Source organism: Pelobates fuscus, chromosome 8 (genome assembly GCF_036172605.1).
Source record: "Pelobates fuscus isolate aPelFus1 chromosome 8, aPelFus1.pri, whole genome shotgun sequence".
Taxonomy (NCBI): domain Eukaryota; kingdom Metazoa; phylum Chordata; class Amphibia; order Anura; family Pelobatidae; genus Pelobates; species Pelobates fuscus.
Genome location: NC_086324.1, coordinates 167,163,740 through 167,185,115, shown reverse-complemented (window position 1 = coordinate 167,185,115; position 21,376 = coordinate 167,163,740). Strand labels below are relative to the sequence as shown.

Here is a 21,376-nt window from a genome sequence, read left to right as displayed (position 1 = left end):
TATCTAAAAATGGAGTTATATATTATTTTTAAATATATTAAAACTTCGTTAAAATATTTATTTTGGATAAAACCCGAGAATACTATGTATATACTCACCAGATTAAAAAAATAAATACATAAAAAAAGGTAAACATAAAATATAATCCATATACGTGACCTCTCCCAAATTCTGCATTGATTAGTTGAGCATTAGTTTTTACTGAAGTAACAAGGTACAATCTACCTGCATGAAATAAAACAGGAGGTTGTAAGATCGGCGTGTTTCCAATGAGTCTTTCCACTGATAAAAAGATTCAGACTGGAGTGTCATGTTGTTTGGGCGATTGGACTTGACGTACAGCTTTGATGTCATAGGCCCAGGCTCTGTCGACTCCTTCTCCAAGGACTGTGCTGTGAGGCCATGTTGGTAGGGGAAAGCGACCAGCCACCACACGAGCGCCATCAGGTAGCTCTGAGAAAAGCTTAGTCTCCAGCAGGGAGAGCTGAGAAAAAAAATAACTGGACGTAAAATAAATGACTTCTCCCATATCTAGGGTTGCCAGGTCCACACTTTCTTCCTCTACATATACATCACAGCCTGATGGGCAGTACATGAAAACTGTTGCCCCGCAGTATGTAGAAATCATTAACTTATTTATCTTTGAGTCTATGAATGCTACATACTACAGGGAAGCACCTTTCATGCACATCAACATGTACTAATAATATGGGCCCAGGAAAATATGGTGGATCTGGCAACCTCCATCATATTCCATGGTGAATATATATAACACAGTATTGGACCCTGCCAGAGTGACATAGAACATACTGCTTCCCCTTTACTATTGTTTGACACTACAGACTATGTTGATGCTATATAAACAAATAATAATACTATTGGCTTGTACATATAATCCTTCAGGTATAATAATAGTTTCTTACCACGCTTGGAGCCAGAAATAAAGAGATATTTTGACAGTCATTTAATTTCACCTACAAATGGAATAAAAAAAACAGAAAACAGTATTTACAATAAAGAGTTATAAATTCTGGTGTGTTATTAAGAAAGGTGATACCCATAGGCCTACCTTCCACAGATCTTCCCTTCGGTAGGACACCCTTGTGTGGTAGCTTACCCTCCAAGCTTTGAAGTAAGAGAGACGTACTAACCAAGGGTTAAGTTCGTAGCCGATCGCAGGACTAAATCCGCTCTTGGCTGCCTCCAACACCTGCAAAATAATGAATACATGACAAAGGACTTTGTGCTACGAGTGGAACCAAAATATGAACGTTCTAGTGTTTTCCAAATGATCTGATAAAGCCAACCAAAATACTAAATTGTATTAAGTTCAAAAAGGATATTGCTACTAATTCTGCTACATAAAATAGGAAATATTCCACTTCTACTACTGAATGCTAGAGAAGAGAAATTACTTAGACCATCTGGATAAATTACCCAGGTGTCTAAAGTAAGTACTGGAGTTAGAAAAATTGGATCTTCCAAAATAAATCATAATATAAACGTAAAGAGTAATTTAGCAAGCATAACCAAATAGGTGGTCAAATACCCGAATTGGGTAAAGAATCTAGCCTTAATGGCACACCTCAAAATATCTTAGTCAGTGGAGTACTTGTAGATTAGTCTCTAGACAGCTACAGATATTAGACTTTAATCATGGTAGGTCAATTCTGATAGCTACAGACAGTAGATAAACTTAGCTTGAGATTGCTAAGTGAAGTATTGACTAAGATCACTGGTCCTAAGGCTGGGAGTAGTCTTATTAGGGAGGCTCTAAGGCTACAAATGACATCTGTGGAAATATCAAAATGGAGCAAAAAGAGATTAAACTTGTCTTACAAATTATTCACAAGACCAATCTGCAATCATCCCCATGTATCTAAGGGTTGGATAACTGTAATGAGATCAAAAGATAATACTTAAGGCTCACAGTATATCTTACCCATATTCTGAGAAAAAAAGAATGATATGAGCTTGCAGGAATATAAGTATAGGTCTTGTTAACTACTCCCAAACATCATGTCCAGTGTGATGAGGTGAAAAATAAGAAGGTGAAAATTAAAGTGATCTAATGTGTAGAACCATACTTAGATTGTTGGTTACCTACACATAGTGACAGTGCCCTAGTGAGAAAATAAGTGAAAGGAAGAAGAAACCCGACGCGCGTTTCGGTGCTTTCAGTGATGCACCTTCGTCAGGGGCTGGAGGGAGACTGACCTCTGGTCTCCTTTTAAATGTGTGCTGGTAGCTGCTAATACCTGTTAGACCAATCAGAAACAAGCGTGTGACATCATTTGGGCGCCAAGAATATCGGGCGTTCATATGCTAATGAGCCCTTGGGGAAGACATTTAGACCCTTCAAAAACCGTATTCTGGAACATATCCATTCAGTGAATCCTTCCAGACAAATTGACACAGTGATTTCTCGTCATCTCAAAATGAAACATGGATGGTCAGCAAAAGACTTTTTCCAGTTTTAAAGGATTACAATTCCACTAACTTCAAACGAGCAATTACGCCAGCCTCATTATTGTAAATAATGTAAATATGTAAATAGTCTTTAGCAAAATTTAGATAAAATTGTGTCATATAAAGTAGTTGCTGTATCTGTTCCTTTAACAACACCAATTGATCATTATACTACATACATTTGACGTTTCCTGATTCATTAATTCTAAGATTTAACGTTTAAATTCAGATTGTCTCATTAATCATACTCTAGAATACAACCATCACAACATTTTGAGCTAAGTATAGAAACAGTGATTGATAACTAATCACTGTTAAAAACCGCCTAAGCACGAAGCCACAAATATGAAATTCTGGTACTGTAATATGTGACGTTGAGTCACTAAGTGATATATACATAAGAAGATTAGAGAAAAGGAGACAGAGAATATTGGGTGCTGGAGGGAACCAGCTACCCCGACTCTGAAGTGGTTACAAGGGGTATAGGGGGCTTAACCCCGGGGGAATTTGAGAAGAAAATGAAAGAATGGGCAAAATAACCACCACACATAGAACTATATGAAGGTGGGAGATTGCTCACTCAATGGTCTATACCCCTTTGGTAATGGTACTTGTGGGGAAGAGGAGAGCGTAAGTTTGAAACAAAAAACTTTTTATATTTATTATAGAAGAAGACGTGGGTATTCAACCTTTAATGAGACAACTTATACTAATAACAGTGAGGTATAAAACTGGCTCCACTTGTAGCCAGGGAGGGTGGAATTTCCCTAATAGGGTAAATTCGTAGGTGAGGTAAGTGCTCACAAATACTGGTCAAAGCTCATGCAGTGAATAAGTGCTTAAGGATCAGTAGGAAACACAGGTCCCTGATGATAATGCACATAGTATGTCAAACTTTAACATCGTATAGTGGCCAGAAGACTGGCCAGCAGGGCTAGGGGCTAGAGTGTATGGGGATAATAAATAAACCTGGGTAGGTAAGGTACCCTTGGGAGGGGAGCAGAATAGTCACTAAAGCGGGCTAAAGGTACTGGTGTGAGAAGACGGGCAGAGGAAACAAATGGCCAAATCGGACAGTGTATGCATGCCCCACAGAGCATGAAATTGTAGTTTACTGTCAAGTGGACCCAAAGGACATGTCCATCCCTCACCCTAAATAGCCCTAAGTTAACTGACTGTCTCCCTTAAGACCAGGGGACTATGAAACACTACCTGCTGCTTCAAGGCAGCCTCAAGGTCATCCCTGTTACTATGCCCCACTCGCCCAGATGTTCTTAGAGAATCATGAGGTAAACTGCAAATGTGCTAGAGCCAGAACAAAGAACAAAAGAAAGAAAACAAAGGGAAAATAATAAATGAAAAAATAATGGAATTAAATAGAACAGGAATGCATCGGCATTCTGTAATGCTCGACGCGCGTTTCGGCGTTAAAGCGCCTTTGTCAAGAGCTGAAGGAGGTCTGCCTACCTGTCCGTGTTTAAAGGATGACAAAGCCCGCCTATGGGATCCCGCCCGCCAATCATAGACGTCGGCACCGCCCACGTTGCTGCGTCATGGTCCCACCTTCCGGAAGTGAACCGCGGTCCAATGGGGAAGGGAGGGGAGGAGTCAACGCAATCTGCCCCACGTGGGGGACGGGCTGATAGTCGGTTGTCAATCTCCCGCTTAAGCCCGCCCCTCCAAATAACGTCATCATTTCAACTTCCCATCATATGCTGGGGGATAAGGCCGAAAACTACAATCATCTCCAATGTGGGATGATATAGTACAAATAAGCCTGTGAACCTCATTTAAATGTGTATTTTTGACTGCTAAAGTCCCATATAGGTATATAGTTCCCATATGTCCTTTTGACGATAAATGTCTGACAAAAGGCGAACATAAGCTACAATTCCACCATGTACTGACAGCCATGTGTGGATGGTAACAGTTGGAGATAGTAACATAGGCTACATTTCAGCCATGTACTGTACAGCCCCCAGGATATACTGGTTACATGGGGATGTACTAGGAGGGCTAGTAGTGCACTCTGTCAGTTTCCAAAAAAGGGGAGTGTGTATAATCCACCATATATCCACTTCAATTGTGGGGTGAGGTAGCGGGGCAGCATATGTTGCTTAGGGTCAATGGGGGGGAAAAACTGTGTATGTGTTCCTATAGAGGTTTTAGGAACAGCGGGCAGGGGATTCATTCCGTTCCCTGTGGGGTAGTAAGCACGTCAGTAGGTTTATATTAGGCAGAAATACTTCTAAAAACAGGTGGGGGGGGTGGGGGGTGGGAGGTGAATCCACTATGAATTCCATAAGTACCTTATATCGTCACATTTTGTGCAAAAATCACCAAATAGAGTGGCCTTGAAAAGTAGTGAAAGACAAGAAAGAGAAAAGGAAAAGAAGTTGGTGTAGCCCTCTAAATAGGGAGGGACACCTGCCACTTGTATGAAAAGGGGTCTAGTGTACAGAGGGGGGAAAAAACTGGACATATCTCATGTTTAAGGACTACCCAAATGGTGTTTCAAATATAAGGGGAGAAAGAGAAGCCTTCGTTCAAGCCTTTGGGATGCAGGGTATTGAGCTTGTAAATCCACCTGCACTCTCTTTGGCGCAAATTCTTGTCAAAGTCGCCCCGTCTGGACTCGCGTTTAACTAGCTCGAGGCCGCAGAACCGTATGTTTTTGGATGAGCCGTCATGATGTTCCTTGAGGTGTCTCGAGATCGGAGTCTCCACCCGATTCTTGGTGCATCTCGCATGCTCTTTTATGCGTTCCTTGAAAGGCCTGAATGTCTTACCCACGTACATCAACTTGCAACTACACATGAGGAGGTATACCACCCCTGCTGAGTTGCAGTTGAAGAAATGTGCAATCTGGAAAGATTGCTTTTTCTCACTGTCCCAGACTTTCTTGGAGTCCCTTAGGATAAATTGCACGCTACACACCTTCCACATTGGAAGGTGCCCACTGGAATCTGTCGCCCCAGCCATGACAACTGAGAGTTCTGTTTGTCAGTGTAGTGACTGGGGGATAGCATGTCCCGAAGATTTTTGCCCCGTCTAGCAGTAATGGTGACACGTGGATGGAAACAGGGCATTCCAACAGGCCAGTACCTCAGACTCCGACGGAACTGAGGCAGCCTTGAGGCTGCCTTGAAGCAGCAGGTAGTGTTTCATAGTCCCCTGGTCTTAAGGGAGACAGTCAGTTAACTTAGGGCTATTTAGGGTGAGGGATGGACATGTCCTTTGGGTCCACTTGACAGTAAACTACAATTTCATGCTCTGTGGGGCATGCATACACTGTCCGATTTGGCCATTTGTTTCCTCTGCCCGTCTTCTCACACCAGTACCTTTAGCCCGCTTTAGTGACTATTCTGCTCCCCTCCCAAGGGTACCTTACCTACCCAGGTTTATTTATTATCCCCATACACTCTAGCCCCTAGCCCTGCTGGCCAGTCTTCTGGCCACTATACGATGTTAAAGTTTGACATACTATGTGCATTATCATCAGGGACCTGTGTTTCCTACTGATCCTTAAGCACTTATTCACTGCATGAGCTTTGACCAGTATTTGTGAGCACTTACCTCACCTACGAATTTACCCTATTAGGGAAATTCCACCCTCCCTGGCTACAAGTGGAGCCAGTTTTATACCTCACTGTTATTAGTATAAGTTGTCTCATTAAAGGTTGAATACCCACGTCTTCTTCTATAATAAATATAAAAAGTTTTTTGTTTCAAACTTACGCCCTCCTCTTCCCCACAAGTACCATTACCAAAGGGGTATAGACCATTGAGTGAGCAATCTCCCACCTTCATATAGTTCTATGTGTGGTGGTTATTTTGCCCATTCTTTCATTTTCTTCTGATATATACATAACACACTTTATCAGACCCAACATACGGATTTCTTCTTTTCTTTATTTCATGGCTATATATATGTGCATTTCGGGCAATCACAACTAATTTAGCTGCAGCGCAAAAATCTAGCAACAACACACAACTACCTTGATTCCACAATTTAGTTATTAGCCACATGCATTCTGGCAGTAAGTTATTTCACCAATCAGAAACATAGCTAATAACTACATTGCCTAGTATGTGAATATCGACAAGGCACCTTCGCCTGGCATCATTTATATACTAATGTAACGTAATGGGGCAACTAACGAATTCATCAGATTCTTGTTACCTGACTTTACTCTATATATGTCTAAAGTTTCTGACTTAGATTTAATTGCCGAAGTTTGACGGCAATCCATGAAGTTTAGAACTTGACTTTTCTATTTTTCGTTCTATAGTTACACAATTTGTACATTTTGTAAATCTATGTATTCGACAAGAATTATAACGTAGACACTAAATTGAATTAGACTGCCAATCTGAGTGCCTGACATCGCCGGCTATGATTTCTAGCCGCAGTAATGTTATAAATTTACAGCATCACTGAAAAAGTAGCTATAAATCAATACATAGTTACAAAATTGCTAGCCGCAATTTACGATACGAATTTACAGTATCACTGAATAAGTAGCATTAAATTAACCAGCTTCATTTTTCTCGGTATTCAGGTATGATTACTTAAAATGACTCAGAGATCGCTATGTCACTCCAATTGAAGCAATACTTTTACTGTCTCCCAGGAGAATTTCGGCATACGGTAAGTTTGCTTTGCTGTATGTTACTATCCACTATATGTGTAGCCCCTAAAGTCAGTAGCTATTCATTTATCACTGACGAATTTCGGCACTACAACAGTTAAATCAACTTAGCCGCTGACGTCAGACGGGAAGTTCATTGATTGGCCGAATTTAAAGGGCTCATTAGCATATGAACGCCCGATATTCTTGGCGCCCAAATGATGTCACATGCTTGTTTCTGATTGGTCTAACAGGTATTAGCAGCTACCAGCACACATTTAAAAGGAGACCAGAGTTCAGTCTCCCTCCAGCCCCTGACGAAGGTGCATCACTGAAAGCACCGAAACGCGCGTCGGGTTTCTTCTTCCTTTCACTTATTTTCTCACTAGGGCACTGTCACTATGTGTAGGTAATCAACAATCTAAGTATGGTTCTACACATTAGATCACTTTAATTTTCACCTTCTTACTTTTCACCTCATCACACTGGACATGATGTTTGGGAGTAGTTAACATGACCTATACTTATATTCCTGCAAGCTCATATCATTCCTTTTTTCTCAGAATATGGGTAAGATATACTGTGAGCCTTAAGTATTATCTTTTGATCTCATTACAGTTATCCAACCCTTAGATACATGGGGATGATTGCAGATTGGTCTTGTGAATAATTTGTAAGACAAGTTTAATCTCTTTTTGCTCCATTTTGATATTTCCACAGATGTCATTTGTAGCCTTAGAGCCTCCCTAATAAGACTACTCCCAGCCTTAGGACCAGTGATCTTAGTCAATACTTCACTTAGCAATCTCAAGCTAAGTTTATCTACTGTCTGTAGCTATCAGAATTGACCTACCATGATTAAAGTCTAATATCTGTAGCTGTCTAGAGACTAATCTACAAGTACTCCACTGACTAAGATATTTTGAGGTGTGCCATTAAGGCTAGATTCTTTACCCAATTCGGGTATTTGACCACCTATTTGGTTATGCTTGCTAAATGACTCTTTACGTTCATATTATGATTTAATTTGGAAGATCCAATTTTTCTAACTCCAGTACTTACTTTAGACACCTGGGTCATTTATCCAGATGGTCTAAGTAATTTCTCTTCTCTATTTCCTGAATAGGGGTTAAGCCCCAGGACACTTCTGGAGTGTCCAATCTAGGTGTATTTCTGCCAGTGTTGAAGGGTTTCATTAGCTGGACCCACCAACAAAGGTAGAGATCTATTTCGTGATATACTACTGAATGCTACCTATTAATATACAGGGCAGGATAGACTATTTTTATATTAATTTACCTACATCTCCGCACCAGGGCATGGCTTGAAGTCATGGCAGAGACTTACTGGACGGCCGCATGTGGCATGATTACTGCAGAGGTACGGCTTGGCACTCGTATCTTCAGTGAAAAAATAAAGCTCCACTTACTGGAGTGGCAGAACATGGCACCGATTTCTGAAGCAGGTGGAGGAGGCACTAGATACGGCAATGAAAGGATATGGAGCTTATTACTGAACCAGCAGGACATGGCACTAGATACAGGGAGGAGAGGACATGGCACTGATTGGAGCAGCAGGACAGGGCACGGAACACAGGACTGGCAGGAGGTAGTACTGATTAATGAAGCCGCAGGATGTATCACAATATACATGAGCGAGTGAATGTGGCACATATAAAGACGTGGTACTGAGCACAGGACTGGCTGGACATGCACTGATCACTGAAGCGGTAAGAAGTGGCACTGGACAGAGGAGTGAGGGGTTATCAGTTAAAGCTTGTGTGTGAAAGAATACGATAAAACATACACAAACACCATGCGGAAAGTGATTTGGTTTCATGACAGTTAATTTGAGTACCAGTTATGACTTCGTTTATTGCCTTACAATTCTGCCGTCCCCTGAACCTAAGTCCACCATCTTCCCAGATCGTCCTTTGAGCAAAGTCATGACATGTGCCACTTGTTTGGTGCTGGCTGGCATATAAGGGACCTGTGCATTAGAGAGGAATTATATTGGTATGTATTGTATGATTGTCAAGAAACCATGTGAATTAGAGTGTGGGATTTACCTGTAATTTTAATGGCACCCTCCTGAAGCCAGGCATCAGAATGAAGGCCCAAACAGAGTAAGCAGCAAGCCCTGTGCATCCTGCGATCTGAAGAAGACCCCAACCACCTACAGACTGCCCAGCCAATGGTGACACCTCCTCCTGCGCATTATTGTCTTCCATTCCTGTAAAGGAAAGAATTTATTAAACATGGTGCAGGTTCATTAGATATTTCTGTTTTATTGAACAAACGTAATGACACTCCATCAGTTTTAGCTGCAACTCTCATCACTCAACCATCTGTTGGCTGAGGGAGTTGGGATCTTTCTTCCAGTGACTGCAAAATTGTGCTCAATGTCTTGAATGGAATTGACAAGGGGGGTTGGTGGCAAGGGGGATCTAAAAACGTATAGGGTACTTATTTACAAGAACGCAGTGGACCATAGGTAATCACATTTGTTTTAATAATGATATTAATAGTAAATAATGGTGAATAGTTGGAATAAGACACAAACAGGGCTATTCTCTAAAGTGTTCTTGTCGGGAATTCAAAATTTGAGCCCAAATCAACAAACTGAAAACAGAGCGAAGATCAATCATTCTGTCCAGCTCTGGCTTTTAGGCTATTTTGTCCCAAATGTGAAATTTTGAATGTAAATAAGACTCAAGCGTGCTGTGCGTATTCAGACGCAGCATATTTCGCAAAGCAATTTGCAGCAAATGTAAAAATATTATGAACCAATACATGTTATTATTTATATTATTTATTAGTGAATGTAAACATACCAAACACCCTAAGTGAATATTCATTGTACAGCGCTACGGAATCTGATGGCGCTATATAAATAATAAAAAAATAATTTATCACAGTTTTACTGGTAAATTTAGCTTTTATTTGTAATTATAACATATTAACACAATTAATATGAGCAGCCTATAAGTGTCACTCAGTGACTCTATGACCCTGGGTCATCCCTTTAAATCTCATTCAATTCAGGGCAAAGTCTCCCACTATCCCAGAATCCACCGCGCGCAGCCACTCCACAACCGCCTCTTCTCTATTGCACTTTGTGCCATCACCATGGCAACGGCTAAGCGGCCTCTATCCCCAGTACCCCAGACTGAACTTGCGTTCTTACCTTTGGTGAGAACCGGAAGTGTAAAATCTGTCCTACCAGAAACAAAGAGCTGACTCATTAGTTCCACCTGAAACCATGCTGCAGTGGGGAGTAGAGATTTAATTTTCTGACACTCGAGCTTGTAAAATTATTATTTTTAATCCAAGTATCACTAATAACAGATTGCACCAGTTCAGCCCTAACAGAGAACAAATAGCAGAGTTCTCCACTAATCTGGGTCTGAGCTGAGAATAAAATGTGTAAAATGAAGGCTAAATGAAAAAATAAATCCAGCTCAGCAGCTTTTGTTTTTATTAACTTGGCTGTTTTAGCTTAAATGCATTTTTCTTCCCAATTCTCTACAATTCCTGGTTTAGTTAGCAGGTCCTTCTTGACATGATGGGGAGTCTTTGTACTCAGGGCCAGACTGTATTATTATTATTATTATTATTTTTATGGTTAGATTAATACTCAGTTACATTCATAATTCTGCTATTAATAATAACTGCCACGTAGTCTCATTTTTTTTTTTTTTGTAGTTTAGCAAATCAACGTTCATTTGAAAGAAAGTCTTAATAGAGTTAAACACATCAAAATACAGCAAGCTGCAGTGGTTATGGTGCTTTGAGCGTTCTTCTAAAGTGGCGCGGTCACCTCAAACTTACCTTTCTCCTATTGTTTCCTCTTGTCCAGCTCTACTGAACTCGCCTGGTATCTGAGATAAAGCACTGGTTCTCCTTCTAGACATCTCAAATTTCCACTGGAAAACAGGTTTCTATCCAGAACCTCCTAGACTTCATGTCACTACTTGGTCTTTTTTGATTCCCTCCCATCTTGTGCATTTGTCGCCTTCTTTGTCATTTTTGTATCATCTGCTGAATATATGGCTTCTGCTCTTCAACCTCTTACTTCTGTTTAAAAATAATGTACACAAAGTGAATACTTACCCTCATACATATCTCTATTATGTAAAACTCACCTCACAGATTCATTTAAAATGCTGCTCATGCATACATAGGAGGAAGATATTGTTGAATGTATGAAGGGGACAGATTGAGAGGATGCTTCCTCTAAAGTCTCTGTAGGGTTCCAGGGACGATGTTTTAAATGAATATTAAGGTTGTATACCACACCCTTGTAGTGAAAAACAGAAAGGGTAGAGGACTCATGAATAAAAACATGCTGAGATAGGTAGAACATTTCTACAGGAAATCACTCGACAAGAACGGTAGGTAGGTATGCATTGTAATAAAAAGGAACAGTACTTTAAAGTACAAAAAAGAAAATAGGAGCAAATGAGAGTGATGTAGAATTATTAAAAAAATCTTATTGTATTTATATTGAATTGCTGCTCTAACTCTGTATTAACCTGATACTGTGACAAATCCTCCATTTTGTCCTCATAACCTGACTTCTTCATATGAAAACTACATTACATGACAGTATTTCTCAGCACATCTAATACAATAGACAAAGACTGTATTCTCCATAAGGATATGACTAACCCAGGAACTGTTGAATTTCCCCTAACTCGCAACATAGTATAATTTAAAGGCCATGAGAACACAGTAGTAATGAAATGTTCTATTCATAAGAGACCTTGCACCTAACCACGAGATTTGACATCACCGACCGAGTAAAATGACGCTCAAGACCCCTTGTCCCCCACCCGTGTCCGAAAAAGTACCACCTCTTGGAGGGTGGACACGGAACTAACCACTTAGCTTTTGATCCAATTAATTATATTGATAGGTGGACACTAACCCAGACACTTAACAATTAATCCAATTAATGATGTTTATTCACTGATATCTTGATAACCAATGATGACGAAAATGTCTCTTAAAAGGGCCTGCGCGCCCTTTGAGCTTGCACTTGCCAATAAATTTCCTCGAAGTTATTTTAACCTGAACTCCGTGTGTCAGACTGAATTACTTCAGCGTATATACGCAATTCAATTCTCTTTAATTTGGACAGGAACAGATAGACACTTAAACATTTTGGTTTACTGAAAAAGTACCATAACAATTTTGGCGCCCGAACAGGGACTCCGGGCTATGTCTGGCCGGTGAGCCGTCCTAAGGAAGACAAGGGTGGACGGAGGAATCCAGGGGGAAGGAAGGGAGACTGATCACCTCCAGGTACACGGTAGAGACTTCTGCAGAGCCACCGGTATGTTCCGGCCCCTTTGATTGACCCGTCCACGTGTCTGTGACTGCTTCCCGGGAGGACATCAAAGACAGGTAATATCTTGCCCGGAGTCTTATTACCCATTTGTTACCTGCATTTAGTCTATCTGTTGCCTGGGTGTGTCTAGTTTGGTTGCCCGGGCTGAATGTTTATTTGTTTCCCCTTTTTGGGATAAAGGGGGGGGGTGGACCAGTGGTAGTTTGCTTGAGGGTCCTGTGTTTGTCTGTTTTCCCCTTTTTGGGATAAAGGGGGGGGTGGACCCGGGGGATTTGCCTGGAGTCCTGTTGCCTGTTTTACTCCTTTTAGGAGCCACGTGTTTGTGGCTGTAGGGAAAAAGGGGGGTTGACCTGTGGATGTGTTCCTGGGGGTCTTCTTTGCCTGTTTACTTCTTTTAGGAGCCTCGTGGCTGTGGCTGTAAGGAAAAAGAAGTTTGTGGAATTGTGGGATCTGTGTAGAATCATAGTTTCCTGTGATCCAATTTTGTGTCACTTTGATAGCCTAGCTAGCTTCACTGTGCGCTTTCGGACCATCCAGCTCTAGTTGAGTTGGGGACGTCCTGACCCGGACCATCCAGCTCTAGTTGAGTTGGGGACGTCCTGACCCGGACCCTTCGGCTCTAGTTGAGTTGAAGGTCCACTGATTATTTTAACTGTGGTAGGAGACTTAGCCTTGTGGCAGGGGACTCAGTTTCCTGGGGGGATTCAGGCAGGCATTGCTTGTTTTCCGCATCACGTGGTAGTGAGACTTATAGAGTGGGTTTTATAAGGGCACTACGGGAGTGAGGGTGGCGTGGCCACTTTAAGTGGACTGCTGTAACGAGGGAGGCTAGAAAGGATTTCGGACCGGTGTTAGCTGTTATCCTTGGCCGCTGGTAGTGAGACTTGAGGAAGTCATTCTCCGAGCGGGGACACTACGAGGTTGAGAAAGGTGACTTTGGAGTAAGCACATGTAGAAGGAAAGGGATTACTGTTGATTTCATTTGAACTGTGATGCATGCACTGTATTTCAACTGTACTGTTGTCTTGTTTGTTTAATGTGGAGTCATTTAAACTCCTGTATCTGTCTCTAAGGATTTTTCTTCCCTTACTCTTTACCTTTTCTACACTTCCTGTACTATTATACTATCCACTCCCATTCCTCTTAATAGAGAAGTGATTGGTCACACACTTCTCACCTCGCTCCAATCCGTGTCTACCACCCCGGGTAGGCGGATTCAGTGACTAGTCTACGTTTTGGGAAGACGCACTTGAGAAAGACCCACGATTCTCAGGTGGCAGTCGAGCATTGTAGACGTTCCGGTTCAATTTTCCTTATCTTTCCCTATATCTGGGACGCTGGTGTAGGGGAGAAGGGATCATGGGGCAGGATTTAAGTAAGCCCAGTAAGGGCTGGTTAGCATGTGATTTAGTTGATGACAGAGAGGGTGAGGAGATGGTTAAAGGTGTTGAAAAGATTGCAAAAGTTTGTAAAATAGCTGTGCCGACATGTGGTAGATTACAACCAGAAAGTTGGCGAAGATTGTTGATGGAAAAGAAAGGCAAGCTTGCAAATTATGATTTATTAAAAACAGCTGAAGCATGGTACAGAGTAGCAAAGGCTATTCAGCAAGAAGGTTGGGTTGAAGAAGAAATAATTCACAAGGGTGTGAAAATGTTTGTGTATCATAATAATTGTGTTGCTGGGGCTCTTCCTCAGCCAGCGCCCCAAAATGGCGCCCGGGGGATGTCTATCCCAAAGATCCAGTCAGTAATGGGAGATTGCCAGCTGATTAATCCTCCCAATCCCCATCCCGTCACCTCTCCCGTTTGCCCGGTCCTAAATTCTGATGGATCCTACTTTTCCCCTTCTCCCTCCCTAACATTCCCATCATCCTCATCCATCCCCAAGCCACCTTCTGAGTCTAATGCTAACATCTCATCTGCCATTCCTTCCTCACACTTTGTCTCCGTAGATAATCCTACCCTCCCATCTGCATCTGCCCAGTTCACTAACCCCTCCTCTCCTGCCACTGTCAATCTTGCTGATCCCACTCCGGCTCCTCCTCCTTCAGGCACCTTTACTGACTCTTCCCCACCCTCTCCCTCGCCCGCCCCGACCACAGCCCAGTTTCCCACCCCCTCTGCTAATCCCTCCCCAACCTCACTGCCCACTCCAGGTTCCGCCCCAACTCTCACCCAAATGGCCTGGCCATACCCCTTCCCATACCCCTATCCTCACTGGCCATACCCCTTTCCTCAAGTCACTCCCCAGGTTCCGGTCATGCCCAGTCCGGTTCAGTCTGCCCCGGATGTGCCCACATCCAACATGGCCGCCACGTCTTCCCTTAACCCCAATGCAACTTCCTTCCCCGCCTCCAATATGGCGGCCCCCAGCCATTCAGCACCCCTGATGCCGGTGCTTCCCGGTGATTACCGGTCCCAAGGTTATGACCCAATGGCAACTCCCGCCTCCGGAGCTCCCTCCTATCCCCCGGCCCTGTCTCCTCAGGTGTTCCCCTCACGCAGAAGGTCCCAGATAATAGAGCTAGATGAGGAAGAGGATGACAGGCTGTCCCAGGGTTCAATGGAGGCTGCGAGAGCCCACCGTTCTATTGAAGATCCCTTCGGCCATCAGGGTCGGGGAGAACAGGCCCCTCCTAAATATGTCGCTTTTAACCCCACACAAGCTAGTGCTTTAATGAAATCTCTCCCTGACCCAGAGAAACAGCCTATGCCTTTTTACCGAGGGATAGTTCAGATACAAAAGACTTATTCCGCCGCCTGGCGTGACCTACTGAGCATTTGTGCTATTAAAGCAGGGGATGCATATTGGCCCAGCATGGCCCGCCACCTCAGTACAGATCTGCTTACAAGTGATGTTGATTATCCCTCCGGAGTAACCTTTTGCAATCAATTGAGAGATTGGGCTAAGGATAAACTTGCAGATCAAGCTGCTGGCCTTACTGATGTTGTGCAAGACAAAGGAGAATCAGTGGAAAGGTTTCATGCAAGATTATATCAAATGTTTACAGATTTGGGATTTGATCTCACTGACAAAATTCATTCACAAATGCTATCAGGTGCGTTTGTCCAAGGTGTTAAAGATTCCATACGCAAGGGAATCATTGCTGCACGCCCTGAATACAAGGTTGTTCCCCTAGATACGTTACTCCTAGTTGCTAGAGGTTTGGAATCTGCCCAAACCCCCAGAAGACCCAATTCAGCTCCTCTCATGGTGGCCCGTGCCACCCCCATCACCCCTGGCACCAAGGGTGTCAAGTTAGAGGACGTAACATGTTTTAATTGTGGGGCTAAGGGACACTACAGAAGTGACTGTCCAGAACCCAAAAGGGAACCGGGGGAGCCCAAAAAGTTTCCTACAGGGGAGCCCAAAAAGTTTCCCAAGCCTGCCCCGGCCCCTAAGACCATGAAAACGGTTCCAATTGTTGAGGAACCAGATGATGATTAGGAAATTGGCAAACCTGTGTCATTAACCCCTGTCATGGCAGTGTTTACAGGGGATAAGGGGGGGGGGCCACTTGCCACAGTGACTTTACCCATTGAAGGCCAACCTACCACATTTCTTATCGACACAGGCGCAGCCCGAAGTGTTCTCAGAGAACAAGACCTGCCAGACCCATCTTTCTTGTCAAGTATTGATGTCTCCTGTGTTGGAGTGGATGGCCAACCGAGACACAGTCCTCTAACAACCCCTCTGCGGGTTGGCACAAGCTTACTTGCTCGTTTTGTAGTTTCCTCCACATGCCCAATTAACCTGTTAGGCGCTGATGTCCTTTCACGCCTGCAGGCGTCTATAACCTTCACTCCAGATGGACAGGTAGAAATGTCTACACCTCTATCTGTTTCTGACACTTCAGCCCTGTGCTCCTTACCTTTGATGCTGCAATTAGATATACCCAATGAGCAAGCAGCAGAACCTAGGTCCAATTTCCCAGATGAGTTAAAAACTCAGGTGCCTGCTAAGTTATGGTCCTCAGGCCCAGAGGATATAGGTCATCTAAATGTCCCACCTGTGGTGGTTAAGCTTATCCCAGGAGCTAAGTTACCAAGGAAACCACAATATCCTCTAAAACCAGCACAGGCTGCAGCCATTTCTATTCACATCAAAGCGCTCCTGGAAAAGGGTGCTTTAGTGGAGTGTAAATCAGAATGTAATACTCCATTATTTCCTGTGAAGAAGAAGACTCTAAAAGGTGAGCCAGTAAAGTACAGGATGGTTCAGGATCTCCGTGCGGTCAATGAAGCCACTGTCCTGGACACCCCTCTTGTACCAAACCCCCATACCCTGCTCTCTGGCGTCCCACCTTCTGCAAAGTATTTCACAGTCATTGATCTAGCTAATGCCTTTTTCAGTGTTCCACTAGATCCATCCTGTCAATACCTGTTCGCTTTCACCCATGAAATGCAACAATATACATGGACTGTCATGCCCCAAGGGGCACAAAATTCTCCAAGTCAATTTGCCAAAGCCATGTGTACTATTCTTGACCCATGGCAAGCTGAACACCCAGAAGTTGTTTTACTCCAGTATGTGGATGATTTGTTGCTCTGTGGAGATGATATACCCACTACTGAAAAATGTTCAATTAGTCTGCTTTGCTATTTGGCAGAACAAGGATGTAAAGCTTCGCTTCTCAAGCTGCAATTCTGTCAACCCTCTGTGATTTTCCTTGGACATTGCCTATCTCAAGGTACCAGACATCTCACTCGGGACCGAGTCAGAACAATTCTGGACATTCAACCCCCAAGGACTTCAAAATCTCTTCATGCCTTCTTAGGCCTCATTTCCTACTGCAGAGCATGGATCCCAGAGGCCTCTCTGCTTATGCAACCTCTCTACGATGCACTCAAGTCAGATCCATTCGGCCTGACCAACGAAGCTCTGGACAATTTCAAATCTCTTAAACGTGCCATTGTCTCTGCTCCTGCCTTGGGCCTACCAGACTATACCAAGCCTTTCAAATTATTTGTCTCTGAAAGACTAGGTCATGCTACAGGAGTTCTTACCCAAACTAATGACTTAAAAGGCCGCCAGAGGCCTATTGGATACTTTTCATGCCAACTGGACATTGTGGCTAGAGGGACCCCTTCCTGCCTTAGGGCTGTTTTTGCTGCAAGAGAACTTATTGAAAGAACTTCAGACCTGGTCCTTGGCCACCCGTTGGTTGTTTTGGCCCCTCATGACATCTCTGCCATTATCAACCAAGTCCAGCTCAAGCACGTGTCTCCCGCTAGACACCTACGTCTGCAATGTCATCTTCTTCTGCCTGACAACATTTCTATACAAAGGTGTCAAGTTCTTAACCCATCCACTCTTCTTCCACTCCCTGAGGGGGGTATCTACTATGGGTTTGTCACAGATGAAACCTACATTTACCTTCTCTGTGGATGTATCAAGAAAATGCATCCACATTTAACTTTTCACGAGGACAAGACACCTCTCTGTGAAGGTCCAGATTACGCCTTCTGTACCATGTGGTACAAGCCAGACATTACTCCTGAACCTTGCTATGAAGATGAGCTCTACCACTGGTTTGAAGTAAAGCTCACTGCCCAAGATTTCTATTGTGACTCGGAAGGCAACAGCATGGTCCTGATCCAACTGCCCCCAGAACTCAATTACCTATACCATCATTGGGATACTGCTATTCCACATATTCCTGTTACCAAGTTAAAGACAAGATCATGGAATGACCTTGGGCCCATGGCAAAATTATGGGCCACCATGGATGAATCACAACTACAGGAAAATGGCATTGCCAAATACCCAGCAACTGACCTTCTTGAAGCATGGCCACGACATTTCCTGGAAAAAGAATTTAAAGACCTAGTTATAACAAATGACTATGACCCAGAAACTCCTCATGACTGTTTCGAACAGATGAAAATGGAAACAGTACACCTACCAACTGTGCATGAGAATCCATTACCGGATCCGGATTTTACTCTGTTTGTGGACGGTTCAAGGTATGCTGATGAAGAAGGAAAATACCATACAGGATATGCCGTAACCACAACAGGGGAAGTTCTCAAGTCATCACCTCTACCGCCAGCAATGTCTGCGCAAGAAGCTGAATTGCAAGCCCTGACTTCAGCATGCAAGATTTCCAAGGGAAAGCGTGCCAACATCTATACAGATTCAAGATATGCTCTGGGTGTGGCACATGACTTCGGCCTCATTTGGAAGACAAGAGGATTTCTTACCACTGCCGGTACACCAGTCAAACACAGCTCTGCAATCAAGGAACTAATGGATGCCCTCCTACTCCCTGAAGAAGTGGCCGTTTTGAAAGTAAAGGCACATGGGAAATTGGATTCAGATGAAGCAAAGGGCAACCATTTGGCCGATCAGGCTGCTAAGCAAGCAGCCAGAGATTTGCAGGAAGTGGATGAAGAAGTGTCCGGTCAAGAAGAAGAAGTTCCTATCTTTACCTTACAAACTCTTCCTACTGACCTAAGAATTCTACGAGAACAACAAGCTATAATTACCCCTGAAGAAATCCAGAAATGGAAGAAGAAAGGAGCTGTCCTAAAGGACGGAATTTACTACAACAATTCTAAATTTTGCCTTCCAAGAAACTTATACCCAGCAGTTGTCCAATGGGCCCATGGGCCTGCACATCTGTCAAAAGACCTAATGGCCGCCCTCATTCAAAAATATTATGAAGCACCTGGAATCACAACCCTGATCAACAGCTTCTGCAGGGCCTGTGTCATTTGTGCAAAATGTAATCCAGGAAGACCAATCAAGGTGCCTGCAAAGCACCTAGCAAAACCCATGTACCCATTCCAGAGAATTCAAATTGATCATATCCAAATGCCCAAGAGTGGGTCTCATGAATATGCACTAGTAATGGTGGATATGTTCTCAGGCTGGCCAGAAGCCTACCCTGTAGCCAATATCACTGCAAAAACAACCGCAAGACGCCTACTTACAGACATTGTATGTAGATTTGGACTTCCAGAAGTCATTGAAAGTGATCAAGGCCCAGCCTTTACAGCAACAGTGACTAAAGAAATTTGGACTGCTCTGGGAGTGACCCTAGCCTTCCACACCCCTTACCACCCACAAAGTAGTGGTAAAGTAGAGCGCATGAATGGCACTCTAAAAGCCAGAATGTTAAAAATGTCACAAGAAACAAAAATGCCCTGGCCAGAAAGTCTGTCAATAGCTTTGTTCAGCGTTAGGCACACACCTAGAGGGAAACACTCGTTATCCCCATATGAAATTCTATTTGGGACAGCACCCAGGCTAGGTTGTTATTATCCACAGCAGTTACAGCTTCAATCAGATGTTTTAGTAGACTATGTAACTGAACTTGCAAGTGCCTTGAACAAAATACATGCCCAAGTTTTCTCTTCAATTCCAGATCCTGATCTGAACACAGGTACCCATAACCTGCTTCCCGGAGATTGGGTTCTGGTTAAGAAGTTCGTGCGGAAAAGCACCCTGGAACCAAGATTTGACGGGCCATTCCAAGTTCTCCTGATCACCGCAACTTCCGTCAAATTGGCCGGCAGGCCACATTGGATCCACGCTTCCCACTGCAAGAAGTCTCCTGCCCCAGAGGAAGCAGATACCGCACAACCATGTACCTCTGGTACATTGTCTCCTTAATTAGTTTAATTAAGGCCCAGCAAGTAGCCATCACTAAAGATGCTAGTGGGTACACCTTCTGGTATAATTCATCATGTACCCGTGTGGCTACCTATACCTTTGATTATTGTGACATCGTAGAATGCCCATTCACTACAACACAAATCCAGAATATCTATAGAGATATCCCTCATGTAAAAGATCCATATGTTTGTGTAGTTGACAAACAATGGGGGCATAATTGTGGCCATTGGGGGGCGGCGGGATGGAATGCCGGACCTTCCTGGGGCTACAAGCCAAAAAGTGCCTTATCTAAAGTAGATGATCATGGTAGGTCCCTCCTTCAAAGAATGACTCTGAGAAAGCCTGGAGGAGGCACACCAATGAAATTAATTCTTAATGTTGAGCATCCAAGCCCAACAGATGCAGACCAGTATGTATTGGGAATGTACTGGAAAAAGGGTTCCTATACTAAATTAGGGCATTTCTACCTTAAAGATATGTGTAATTCCCCTGAGTGGCAAGGAGCTACTCATATGGTCACAAACCCATTAAAACCACACATCCAGTCCTTTAAGGACATGATGGCCATTGCTAACCCCACCTTTGAAGATACTATGGCCGCTGAAACAGGTTTTAATGATGTTAACCTATGGTTAGAATGGATGAAATATAATGCCAACAAACATAACCGAACCGCATGCTATGTGTGTGGTGGTGCCCGGCCTCATCTGGGCACTGTACCTTTAACCCTGCCAGTAGATGAAGAAAATTGCATTTTAAGTCTTTTTGCCTACCAATATAATTTCAACAGGTCTCAATGTCAAGCATGGACAGCGGAGTATCCTCTTATAGCCAAAAATGTAAGACCTCCTCATGGTGTTACCGTATATAAAGGTAATTACACTTGCTATGTCAAACATGATGGGATTGGTAAATTTGTGGGTAACTTTCCCGCAGGTTATTGTACTACATATAGAACTGTTCCTGTACGTTTGCTGCAGCAGCACACTAGGTCACTGGGAGATATTTACTGGTTGTGTGGGGATTTACAGTTAAGATCCAGAATGGACACAGAGTGGTGGGGGGAGTGTACATTGGCCAAGGCCATTATGCCTATACACATTATTTCTGACACACACACCAACACCCATGAGTCCAGCCACACTAAGGCCAAGCGTGAAGCCCCAGTAAAAGGAAGTTTTGACCCTCACATTTACATTGATGCCATTGGGGTGCCTAGGGGGGTACCCAATGAATTTAAAGCAAGAGATGAAGTTGCTGCAGGATTTGAATCAATTTTTACCATAGTTACTGCAAACAAG

At 43.3% G+C, this 21,376-nt stretch overlaps 1 protein-coding gene across 1 annotated transcript; it reads right to left on the bottom strand.

Moving 5' to 3' along the window:
- Nucleotides 1–195: 195 nt before the first annotated feature.
- On the bottom strand, nucleotides 196–9,537 carry ANTKMT (adenine nucleotide translocase lysine methyltransferase). Its single transcript, XM_063429013.1, has 5 exons — nucleotides 9,169–9,537; nucleotides 8,985–9,089; nucleotides 1,070–1,210; nucleotides 924–974; nucleotides 196–484 (listed from the first exon to the last, which is right to left on the bottom strand). The coding sequence occupies exons 1-5, from the start codon at nucleotides 9,328–9,330 to the stop codon at nucleotides 296–298; spliced, it is 648 nt and encodes a 215-aa protein (XP_063285083.1). The 5' UTR covers nucleotides 9,331–9,537; the 3' UTR covers nucleotides 196–295.
- Between the last annotated feature and the right edge of the window lie 11,839 nt (nucleotides 9,538–21,376).

What these genes read in the sequence shown, in the direction of transcription:
- ANTKMT (XM_063429013.1), bottom strand. Translation starts at nt 9,330, where the DNA reads ATGGAAGACAATAATGCGCAGGAGGAGGTGTCACCATTGGCTGGGCAG. An exon ending in GTTCAGGGGACGGCAGAATT is followed by an intron (nt 1,211 to 8,984) that starts GTAAGGCAATAA and finishes ATTATTTTGCAG; the next exon opens with GTGTTGGAGGCAGCCAAGAG. An exon ending in GAAGGGAAGATCTGTGGAAG is followed by an intron (nt 975 to 1,069) that starts GTAGGCCTATGG and finishes TTCCATTTGTAG; the next exon opens with GTGAAATTAAATGACTGTCA.